At 41.9% G+C, this 12,437-nt stretch overlaps 1 protein-coding gene across 2 annotated transcripts in view; it reads left to right on the top strand.

Moving 5' to 3' along the window:
* Positions 1-9,312, top strand: part of LOC124272950 (inverted formin-2-like) — a 53,759-nt gene extending 44,447 nt beyond the window's left edge. For both annotated transcript variants that reach the window (XM_046708225.1, XM_046708275.1), the window contains exons 5-15: positions 117-295; positions 1,419-1,498; positions 1,737-2,362; positions 3,239-3,405; positions 3,503-3,667; positions 4,450-4,707; positions 5,348-5,529; positions 6,100-6,220; positions 6,403-6,567; positions 7,077-7,158; positions 7,343-9,312. In XM_046708225.1, coding sequence (XP_046564181.1) covers positions 117-295; positions 1,419-1,498; positions 1,737-2,362; positions 3,239-3,405; positions 3,503-3,667; positions 4,450-4,707; positions 5,348-5,529; positions 6,100-6,220; positions 6,403-6,567; positions 7,077-7,158; positions 7,343-7,491 — 2,174 coding nt within the window. In that variant the 3' untranslated portion in view covers positions 7,492-9,312. The remainder of the gene's footprint in view (positions 1-116; positions 296-1,418; positions 1,499-1,736; positions 2,363-3,238; positions 3,406-3,502; positions 3,668-4,449; positions 4,708-5,347; positions 5,530-6,099; positions 6,221-6,402; positions 6,568-7,076; positions 7,159-7,342) is intronic.
* The last annotated feature ends 3,125 nt before the right edge of the window (positions 9,313-12,437 follow it).

Genomic DNA, 12,437 nt, shown 5'->3' with positions numbered 1-12,437 from the left:
TCATTTATCTTATGATGACACACCTGGCAGGAATTATAGATACGTCGATTATTAACGGGTTCAGTCTTAGAGAAACTTTTCCCATTTGGTAAAATGGTTTCCATCTCCCCCCTCAGCCCTCAACATCCTCGACGTCATCAACACCATTCGCGCCGACGAGGACGAGGACCTCCACGTCCAGTGTGATGTGTTTGAGGAAGAGCTGACTGCTGATGCTGAAGCCCTCGAGGAGATGAACAACACCACTGTCGACCTCAGAAAGCACGACGACCTGTTCAAGGCTGTCTACAATAAGGTTAGACCTCGCTGTCAAATCCCCCACAAAGAAAAAAGAAAGAGAGACAGACAGACAACTTTAACACTGTTTTTCAGCTTGCCCAATACTAAATCCATTATATGACGTTCGTTGACTTAAAACCACCCTCGTAACAGGCATGAAATGCTTAGGATCGACTCTAAGTCATGTGAATAATTTACGCTCCCAGATGTCGCTTGCGCCTTGAAAGACGATTATTACACCATGCCTCTCAGAGCACTGTCCAAAAACTGGTTGTTGACCTGTCGGTCTAATGAAACTTTTAGGAAAGACCGGCTTTTCGGATAATGCTTCAACAGACGCAAGAGGTTTCAAAAACAACATCAGTGTGCTTTCCTGGCGACAAATGATGTGTGACAGTTACTGTATTATTGTTTTGTGGTTTAGATTATGACCAACACAGGAAAATGCATACGGATGACAGTGAGTGAATGATATTATATGCCGCTGTCGGTTATGATAAGGCATACCACATTTTGTTTATTTGTTTGTTGTTTAAATACCTGTATTCAGCACTATTCCAGATATATGGCGGCGGTCTGTAAATGATCGAATTTGGACCAGACAATCCAGTGATCGTCATCGTGAGCATCGATCACCGAGTATAGATCAGGAATATACAACCATGACCATTCCGGGTTAGAACTGGTCACCAGGTCGTAGGAGGCCGGTGGGTCGGAGGTCAGGCTAAGTGACGTTTGATTACACGTCCTTGAACCTCAACAGCGTGGATCGTTTGCTCTCAATTTCAGTCACTTGATTGTCTGGTCCAGACATGATTATTCACAGGCTGATGTAATTTAGCTGGAATATTGCTGAAACAAAGGCAACATATAAAGCAAACAAGTAGGTGATATTATGAGTACCTATCCATGGTGTCAAGGAACGCTGAGACCCACAAAGTGACCACCGAATACTCACTCGTCGTCCTTTATGTTACGTTATGAGAACTAGGGATTCTGTCGGGGGATACCTGTAGCGTTTGTTGACGGCGACTCAGATAGATGTACATGCGTCTGTACGAATCAGGGCTACCAGATCAAACATGGCGTCCTCTAACTTAGAAGTATTTTGGTTGAATATACGTTTCTTCTTTGTACAGGTGCAGGACACGCCCCTCGGTGCTTCCCTACTGGCGATCCTATACAGCCTATACCAGATAGACCACACATCACCACAGAGGTAAGATCAGATAGGTTGTGGTGGTGGTGGTGATGATGATGATGATGATGATTGATATAGATATGACCCATTTTAATGATATTACACACCTTACATCAATCGAATAATATATATTGTTTCAAAAAATAAGAAATATTTTGTTAAGTTTTTGAATATTGCCCCAATAGTGTAGGTGTTTTAAGGGCAATATTGTCTCACTATAGTAGTAGACGAGTAACCTCCCCTTGTTGCTCAACAGTGAGGCCACGTGGATCCTTGCAGAGAAGCTTGTTACCCAAGCCGTTGAAAATGCAGTCGAGGCCGAGGCTCTGTTGGCGGGAGGAACGCTCAAGTCCGCCGGCAAGAAATGTGACAAGGAAGTACAGACAGAGGAAGTAATCTCATCCCGAGGTCTCCAGCGGAGAAGTGCAATACTCAGACAGCAGCATGTCGACAGCCAGTCCGGACCCCCACCGGCCTCTACTCCACCCACCGGGGCTATACCGCCACCACCTCCACCCCCTGGAGGTATACCCCACCCCCACCACCTCCACCTGGAGGAGCACCGCCACCCCCCCCCACCGCCTCCACCACCCCCAGGTGGTGCGCCTCCACCTCCTCCTCCTCCACCACCACCTGGCGGGGCCCCTCCACCGCCTCCACTCCCAGGGGGTGCACCTCCTCCTCCCCCACCCCCTCCAGGTGGTCCACCTGCACCACCACCACCCCCTGGTATGCCAGGAGTTCCTCCACCTCTACCTGCGTCAAATGTATCCCGACAGAATCTTGCTCCAATTCCTCAGGTCGACCTCATCAAAACTCCTGAACCGCAGTGCAAGATGAAGACTCTTGCCTGGAACAAGTTGACTCCCGCAAGTGTACCAAGTAGGTTCATGTTCTGTTGATAATGTAATGAAGGCTAATATATATGTTAAACAAAGACTTTATTAAAGTATACTATTGAACTAAAGTAGGGGATATTCATTTATGGGGTGATATTATTTTCGAACCAACTTTTTTAAAAAGGATTATCCCATTTACAATTTCGTGCAAGCGCTTTTCATAATGTGCATGTGGACATGGTCAGTTTGGGTAAAATCGAAAGCGTTTATTACAGTGAAACGCCTTCGTCAGTTTGTGGTTGTTTACTCTATCAACTCTATACGGCGGGGAAGCGTTTTTTACATGCTGCGTCTGTCACTTCAGAAACGCCTTCGTGCGATTGGCATGTTAGAAGACAAACCATTGTGGCACAAGCTCTTATAATTAACGTTTGCACAGTCAGTAAGTAGCAGATTTCAGTCACAATATCGATAGGCAAATAACGTTGGTGAAAGACGTCCATTTGATCAAAAACTGGTGCTCAAGACCGTTTCGAAACCGTGGTCAAAGTGCCTCTATAATTTGAGATATGCTTCACAGATATACGATTCGTCATGAGCTGCACATATGGAACCTGCATGCCCGACGTTCATGTGTTATACCACGATTGTCGAACTGTTACATTATGCATGACGTCGAGCGGCAGCGCTGGGCCAATCATATTTGAGCAGGGGATGTGTTCCGACGAAACAAGGTTTACATTCTTGACAATTGCAACAGAATGTGGTGTAGACAGAATGAGCGTTGTCATGCCGTTAACGTTAGACAGAACGGTCGTTTTGGGGGTGTCTCAGCATCGGTGCGGGAGGGGATCACTGTGACACCTGTTCATGTTATTCACGTTATATATTAACCCCTGAGATCCGCTCATGTTCACAGAGACCAGCATCTGGGGCGATGTGTCCAAGATGAAGGACCAGGTTCCTGTAGAATACAGCAAGCTCGAGGAACTGTTCGCACAGAAGACCTTCACCTCTCAAAACTCAACCTCTGACCTCAAGCCGGAGGACAAGGTCATCATGAGAAGGCCGTCCACAAGCTTAGAGGTACCTCCTCCCACCTCTGTCTTTAGTTCACTGTGGTTCTTCAGTTTTGTTGTTTGGTTTCTCGGATATTAAGTCCAATATGTTTACCTGTCCCCAGATAACTCTCCTTGATCCTAAAAGAAGTATGAACGTCAACATCTTCCTCAAGCAGTTCCGGAAGTCCAACGACGCCATTATTGATCTCGTCAAGAAATGTGACTCTCGAGCGTTTGGGTCTGAGAAACTAAAAGGTCTGCTGAAAATACTCCCGTCTCAGGATGAGGTATGCTGACAGTTTAAACTGTTTACGAGTAGTTGAATACTACTGCTTGAGAAAAGTCAATGTCTGAAGTACGATCAATACAATGAATACGTATTTTAAGACATATCTCATGCATAAAATATACTGGACAAAATAAGTTAGGGATATTGGTATTTTATGATTGATATTTTATCAGTGTGTCACTTATTCATAATTTCAAAATTTACATATATCCCTAACTAGTTTTGTCAAGTATATAATTAAAAGAGACTTGTATAGCCGCTATTTTCTTCACGGTCTCATCCAGCCATAACATTGTAAGGCAGTTGAATTTCAATAAGACATCCACATTAACGCCAGAGAATAACCAGTCTCGATTAACCATTGGGCTCAAGAGGCAAGATAGCTGTGAAACGTTAATGAAATTGTTAGCTGAACTGAACTCCTTCCATAGGGCGGCGAAACATTTGGGAAAGATCGATACTACATTCTACAGTATGCACTACTAGTATTTACGTCTGTGTTGTTTTATTTAAAATTAATTTAAGTGATCTTCGTCAACTCAGGTTTGTAGTGAGAGGCGACTAACGGGATCGTGTGATCAGATGCAAAGCATTGCATCCAAACATTATAGATCGGTCCTCGTGAAGTCAGTTACTGGATTGTCTGGTCCAGAATCGATAAATTACAGACCACCATCATACAAGTGGAATATTGCTGAGTACGTTAAACAAAGCGCAAAACTGTCATGCAATAAACATCTGGATTTAAGATTGAAGTAACCGTGGTAACCTTTATACCAGATCGACACCATCCAGCACTTCGAGGGCGACATCACACGCCTTGGTAGCGCTGAGAAGTTCTTCCATCAGCTGGTCAACGTGTCCGACTACAAGGTGCGTGTCGAGGGGATGCTGCTCAAGGCGGACTTCAACTCCCATCTGGGCGGCATCAGGCCCAACATCCAGCTTCTCAACTCCATCTGTCGCAGCCTCATCGACAACAAGTCCCTCAAGAGCTTCCTTCGTTACGTCCTCCACGCCGGCAACTTCATCAACAATGTAGGTAACCTTAAGAAACCATTCCATCGTGAAGATCCGGGTTGGAATTGGTCGTCAGCAACCTATGCTTGTCATAAGAGGCGACTTACGGGAGCTGATTTATTCGGAAGTGGCAAAACGAACAAGAGATGATATAAACAAGAGATAGGAACAAGAAATAATATAGAACATCCAATTGAGATCATGTAATATGAACACATTTATATCACTGCGAAACAGTATATAGCCGAAACCAACTGTAACTATGGCAACAGTAACTAAGTCAGTCCAACTCTTTGTTGACAGAGATATATTTAGCAATGTTGCTGAAATGTGTGCAAAACACGTATGACATGTACGTTAAATATGTACCATGTTAAGTGTTTATTTGTATACGTGAGTGTATGTGTGCGTGTCGAGTGTATGTGTGCGTGTCGCATGTTTATAGGTTTGCCTGAATTTGTTGGAACTGAATGTGTAAAAACTCATCCCATTATATTCTGGAAACCCATTTGTCCAGAAACTCTTAGCACTCTCGTCAGTCTAAAAGAATTTAGAAAATTAAAGAGGCTTTGTCCATGGGTATATACTAAGGAAGAAATATTTTTGAAAATGATTGAAAGCTTAAAAATTTATAATTTCAAATATATTATGTTAACAGAAGAGCAACTCTGGTAACGCCGTGGCCTTCCGAATAAGTTCCCTCAACAAGTTGGTGATGACGAAGTCGCACGTTCCGCGGATGACGTTGTTACATTTCATCGTGGAGGAGGTTGCGCAGAAAAACAAAGACTCTCTAAAGTTTGTGGATGATTTACTTGAGAATCTACAAAAATCTTCAAGGTAAATACAAAAACCAGAGTGAGTTTAGTAAGTGCAGGTCCGTGGTTTAGTCTAACACAGCTATGGAGTAGAAAGTTGCTTCTATAGTCAGTTACTTCCCTTGCCTTAAAAACGTTATACGTGCCGGTTATACGTTTCATGTCTGAGGAAAGTTCTTAATGCGCTCCCATACGTGTACAACCTTATTGAAACCTTTGAGAAAAGGCATATTGCTGGCAGACCCGGGGAAATGATCGTGACAAATGTTAGGTTCCAGTCATGACGTGACAGTGTAACATCGTGTATTTTAACCCAGGGCGACCCCGAGGCTACTGAAATTGGAACGAATGTCTATGAATGAGGATTGTGACAGCTAGTATTGTTTGCTCCACTAGAGGCCTACAAACATTTACTATCTGATGTTAACGATAGCGGTAGAAAAATAAATAGTTGCGATCGGGGGACAACAGGAAAGACTTAAAAGAATTTTTTATATTTTTCCTATGCTCAATTACAACTACTTCAGTCGCTTCTACCCTTTGAATGTATTTTGCTTTTTCATGACTTGTGATGCTCGTTCCCATTTTCCAGGTTCAGTCTTACCACCTTAAAGGCAGAGTTCAACCAGATCAAGATCGGCATTAAGAAACTACAGAGGCAACTGGAAGATGTGGATGAAGAGGTCAAATCCAAGTTCAAGGTCTTCCTAGAGGTTAGTTCTTAAAGTTCAGATATAAGCCTCTTAATATACAATTATCCTGATTCTGAGAATGAGGGTTCGAATCCTGGAGGGGACATAACCTATCGAAAGAAAAATAGTCCCAATTTTATAAAGAGTACTAGTATGTCTTTTCTAATGATGAACACCCCATGAGTTTCATTCTTCTTCCACAGGAGGCGGAGTCCGACCTGGGCGATGTGGAGGAGGGTCTCGACCGCCTCACTAAACTATCAGTGAGGCTGGCCAACCACTTCTGTGAAAACGAGAAGACGTTTCAGCTGGACGAGTTCCTGCAATCCTTCCGCGAGTTTTGTGACATGGTCAAGCAGACTGAGCAGGTAGGTGGCAACCAGGGATGAACGTTCCTTAAACAGCCCACTGCTTGTCAGAGCTGTATTTTTTAGTCTGAATGTGGACAGTCCGAGATAGCATGTATATCTCCTCAATAGCTCTGGAGTTTTGCTTAGACACAGAAACCAGTCATATGAAAGGTCCATGTCACCCTCGAGGTTATAGTTTGAAGAGGTTCGTTTATACCCTAACCCAAGAAGGATATGTCAAAGACACTTGATACGATTTATCTGAAAACGGTCACAGTGACCGTATGCATACTGTTCTTTAAAAAAGGGAGACTGTAACACACACACACACACATATGCACATACACAGTCGGGACTGATATTGCCTTCTAAATAAAGCTTGGCTCATCAACAGGTTAGTTGTTCCAAGAATTTTCCATGTACATTAAGCATAGCCCTGGTGATGGTACATTGCCATGATGTACTGCAATATTGAAAAGGGCGGCAAAAATCCTCACACTCCCTCACTTCCGTGTCTATTTGCACAGGAGCTGGAGACGAGGAAGTTGCAGGCCGAAAGGGCGGAGAAGAGGAAGAAGGCGCAGCAAGAAATGGTCGACAGAAGGAGAAGTGAGTAACCCTTCTTATTGAAGTTTCGTTTATCAGAAAACAATTATTAACTCAAAATACAATTGACTAAACCGTCTTGCCTTTACATGTGTTTGAGATGAGTGCCACCGATGGTTATCATCACTGTTTGATAAACCTACCTGTGTTGTTGGTGTTGTAGAAATGTTAAACTGGAATGTTGCAGGTGGTACACGAGAGGGTTCCGTGGATGAGAAGAAGAAGATTGTGGACGATCTCGTCAACGAAATCAGACGCGGCAAAGTGCTTAGGAGGTTGTCCCTCAAACGTAAAACCAACATGGCCATCACAGCCATCGAGACAAGCCAGTTGTAGCATAATCTGTATTCCCGCTTGTGCGTCTGTGTAGGGTCACCACGTGACATCTGATAAGACCATATATGGGAAGAGGCTGTCACGTGTCTCGACCAGGCATGAACCTGTCTCTCTAAAACATAAAGGATTAGATCTCAGATGTCAACAACGAGATGGTTCTTGTGAGCTGCAGGTATTAGCGAAATTTCCAGGTCAAGTGTGAACACGATTTCCGTCTGTCTGTGTGTCCCCTTTAATCGCCATCTTGTCATCGTGAGCGTTTCAGGATACGAGCATTCTCCGATTCAACCAACAGCAGCATTGTCCGTCAGCATTGAATTTGTCCAAGAATTATTAAAATCTCCAAGGGCAAGTTCAATTGTCCTAAGATCAATCTATATTACATAATCTTCTAGTCCAAAATGAAGGATAGCCTCGCTGGATTTGACCAATGAGGTCTACCCGTGGCAATACTTCAAGGATACGCCGGCGATTCTACAAAGACCTCATCAGATGGCAAGATTCAAGAGAACGCCGCACTCATCCAAACTCTGCTTCACTTGTAATTTTGACAACACCGATGTTAGTCTCATAGTTTAAAGCCAGCCGATCCCGATACAATGTACTTCAATCTGCCCATCGATGTTCCTTCTGCAAGATACTTAAAATGCATGTTCCTCAATGAGCCTGATAATAATAGTATCACCCTTACCAGCTTGACTGTGCTAGGACCGCCCAGCCTCCTTCTGTTGCATTTTATTTTATTCTGTAGAACATAATAATAAATAATATATTTAGCGCTGTATACGTATTGTGCAAGTAAGTGCTTATACATTAATAACTTGATCAAATGATCAGTGTGCTTTCAATGTTCACTGACACCTGGTTGGGGGTTATAAGGGTCCCATCATAATCGCCAGATTATCATGAAGTCATAATATGTGTGGTTGTTGGCGATGGAAGTCACCCACAGCGTTCAGCAATGGGTGATTAATCAAATAAAAAAAATAATAAAATACCGTTAGGTGTCGGTATCGTGTCTCCCTGCCCGGCCCACGTGTCCGCGACGTGCACTACGTCTTTACAACGATAGGGAGTAGATAACAACACAGAGAAATATCGAAGCTATATTGCCCAATATAACCCCAGTCGATGTATATAAGTTGATTATGCATTGCGGATATACATATTACTAACATTGAAGTCAATTCACAGGTTGGATCCATTCGGATTGATTATATAGGGCACACCAATGATATTCTCCAGAATTTAGAAATGGGTAATATGTTAATGGAATATTGGTTCTCTCCCAATTCCAATTAGCTCAGATAATAATGTACAACACTCTATACCTTATTGTAAACATGTACACGTACTTGGGCTCAAATCAAAACTGAAAAACTCTAGTGTATGCCAGTAAAGCGATGTTAACTGTATGTAGGCCATTTTCTGTTTTCAAGTGTATTTTTTTCTCCATTCTAGTTTCGTTATGCAACAAATAATATAATGTAAATATTACAGTTCGTAAATGGGCTTCACCAGCTATCTCTTTGCTACAAGTGAATGTTATTACATATTTCAATTATATATTTTTATAAGCTGAAATGAGAACTAAAAAATGGAATTAATTCTAATCATGAAAATTCTCTTGCACAAACATAGCCACCGTTAGTATAAAAGGTTCTAAATTTTGATGTAACAATGGATGTCTTCATTCTGTTTGTTTGCAGGGGGGTGGGATAGCCTAGTGGTTAAAGCGTTGGCTCGTCACGCCGAAGACCCGGGTTCGAATCCCCACATGGGTACAATGTGTGAAGCCCATTTCTGGTTTCCCCCGCCGTGATGTTGCTGGAATATTGCTAAAAGCGGCGTAAAACCAAACTCAGTCAGTCAGTCAGTCAGTTTGTTTGCTTTTTAACGCCGCGCTCAGCAATATTCCAGCTATATGGCGGCGGTCTGTCTCGACCTGACAATCCAGTGACCAACAGCATGAGCATCCATCTACGCGATACGATGACGTGTGTCACACAGGTGAGGGAGTCTTCTTTCTGTAATGAGAGCCAAAAGACTATGCATGTGTATGATTGGTATTGAGACGTCTTGCCTGGGTTTGCGTGTTGTATTCGTAAGTCCTTTTTCAAATGTTGTGTTCCTCGAAGAGTATGATGTTTCTTCTGTTTGAAGGTATAGCTTCACTCGGCATTCATGACCGCTCGTGCCATGCCGGAACAAGCCGACTGCTCCTCGCATGTTACGAAAAGGGGCGAATTGCAACGAATGTAGGACTAGATGTTTAGATATATATTCGTGTATCAATCAATTGAATTGTTTCAATGTGCACAAAAATATCTTCCATGTGGCTTTCAGTTTATTCTATTTTACGCTGTTTTTATGGCTTGTGTAAATACTTGCTGATATGCAGCTGTCTCATTCGGCATACATCGGTATTATAATCTGGTGTATATGGTGGTAGCCGATGTTCTGAATGTGCCAGTCTCAGCTAACTGTGATGTATGTGTGGTAATGAGCACGTGATTTTGATGACGTATGCTTGGTAAAGTTGTGAATCTCTATTGACTGCAATATGTACAGATTGTGTTAATAAAAGTTCTTATTTCTCTTCAGTTAGTTATTTGTAAATTACATTAGGAATATTCAACGGGATTAGTGAGGAATGTAGCTCAAATTGATATTCATGAAAGTAAAACAAATTAATGTTTATTTCCGAGCGTCCTATCATCGTCAAAACACACATACATATCTAAGGTCGCGCAGACTGGGGACCATATCATTCAGGCGCATAAGGAACCTATTGTGATTGGTTCGAATCCCAAGGGGCGGTGGGATAGCCAAACGGTTAAAGCGTCCACTCGGTACACTGAAGACCCGGGTTCGATTTCCTACATGGGTACAATGTTTGAAGCCCATTTCTTGTGTTCCCCGCCGTGATATTGCTGAAATATTGCTAAACGCGGCGTAAAACCCAACTCACTCACATTGTTTATTTGTGGAGCTCAATAGATCTGATGGAATTTTGAGCATTTGTACAAAGCGATCTCACGGTGATCGTAACAAACTTACCTTAACGTCAATTTACGACAGTCGTAGGGTTAAGGTAATTAAAGTCAATTTACGACAGTCGTAGGGTTAAGGTAGTTAACGTTGATTTACGACAGTCGTATGTTTAAGGTTGATTTACGACAGTCGTAGGGTTAAGGTAGTTAACGTCAATTTACTACAGTCGTAGGGTTAAGGTAGTAAACGTCAATTTACGACAGTCGTAGGGTTAAGATAGTTAACGTCGATTTACGACAGTCGTAGGGTTAAGGTAGTTAACGTCGCGTTATAATTTACCTGACCAGACGAGTGATTGAGTTTAGTTTTACGCCATTTTGACAATATTCTAGCAACATCACGATGGGGGACACCAAAAATGGGCTCTACACATTGTACCCATGTGGGGATTCGAACCCGGGTCTTCGGCGTGACGAGCGAACGCTTCTTTAGGCTACCCCTGGCCAGGGTGTGATCTACACAAATTTGATGACGATGACATGCATCACCCGAGCCTGACCTTGGATCCCTTACAAAAAGCATAGGTTGCACTCAATCCCTGCCGTGACTGTTTTCATGAGACAACGGTAATGTGCGCAAATCACCAATAAATAATGGCGGGTCGCACTTGAGTGAGGCATTTCTACCATCTATCTTTGAAAAAAAACAACTGTTTCTTTCTTTGAATAATTACGTATATCGATTCCACCATTATATTATGTGAAAGTGATTTTTGATGTCATTGTCTATTAGTGAAGAAGGCATCTTTCAAAATGTTATAAAAAGTTTGTAGCATTTTAATAACACTGGGGGGAAAATGTAGATTATACGAATGCTTCGATGCAGGCCTGCATGCTACTTGACACGAATTGTGAGGAGAGCGTTAACAGCTGTCGTGAATGAGGAGGTTGTTTAGTGTTGAACTGACGGGTGTACTGGCGGAGGAGAAAAGTAGTATATTTCCAAGTGAATCCTGAGCACACAACAAAATATTAATGATCCATATAATATTTTGTTCATTATTTTTTCTTTTCATTTTGCAGATTCATGTCAAATATTCTTGTTGTTTTAATAAAGAAACAAAACAAAAATACACAAATACATAAATAAACAAAACAAAACAAACAAAAAATAAATAAATAAATAAATAAATAAATAAATAAATAAATAAATAAATAAATAACGAACGAACGAACGAACGAACGAATGAATAATGTGAACAATCCCTATAATATGTCACCATATCTGAAAGGGCTGTATTGTAGAAGCCAATTTAACAAATCACCTTGGCAATCCTTCAACAATATTCATTTAGTTAATGTATAAGCAAATGAAAACAACACCATGTAGCATCAATGGGTTAATTTAATCAGCAATGCAACATTGTGCAGATATCTTCACTGGCAATCACACCATCATCTCGTTACCATGACAACAGTAATTACAAGTCAAGCACAGATACTTTCACAGTTTCAGACATATTGAGTACATAACATGTGTATATGGCACAGAATATACATAATATCATTCACAGAGGTAATACGAAATAAACGTTTCAACATGGAATGATTCAAGTGTTTCATAGAACAGCAGCAGCGTGGAAAACCTGTTGATAAACATCCATATTCAGGGCTAGTGACCATGACAGCAAGGCCCAGTAAATGGATACTTATTCATTATCTGGTTTATAAGTAAGGACCTAAATCCTCTATGTAAGCAACATAAGGGACAAATGGCATCATATTTTCACTCAGCACGAATTTGGTAATTAAGCTTCACTAGAGTAGTGAGTGATTGAGTTGGGTTTTACGCCACTTTTAGCAATATTCCAGCAATATTGGGGCAGGGGACACCAGAAATGGGCTTCAGGCACTGTACCCATGTGGGGAATCAAACCCAGGTCTTCTGCGTGA

This window comes from Haliotis rubra, unplaced genomic scaffold (genome assembly GCF_003918875.1).
Source record: "Haliotis rubra isolate DU_JTF1 unplaced genomic scaffold, ASM391887v1 Scf1, whole genome shotgun sequence".
NCBI classification, from domain to species: domain Eukaryota; kingdom Metazoa; phylum Mollusca; class Gastropoda; order Lepetellida; family Haliotidae; genus Haliotis; species Haliotis rubra.
This window is presented reverse-complemented; position numbering and strand designations above follow the sequence as displayed.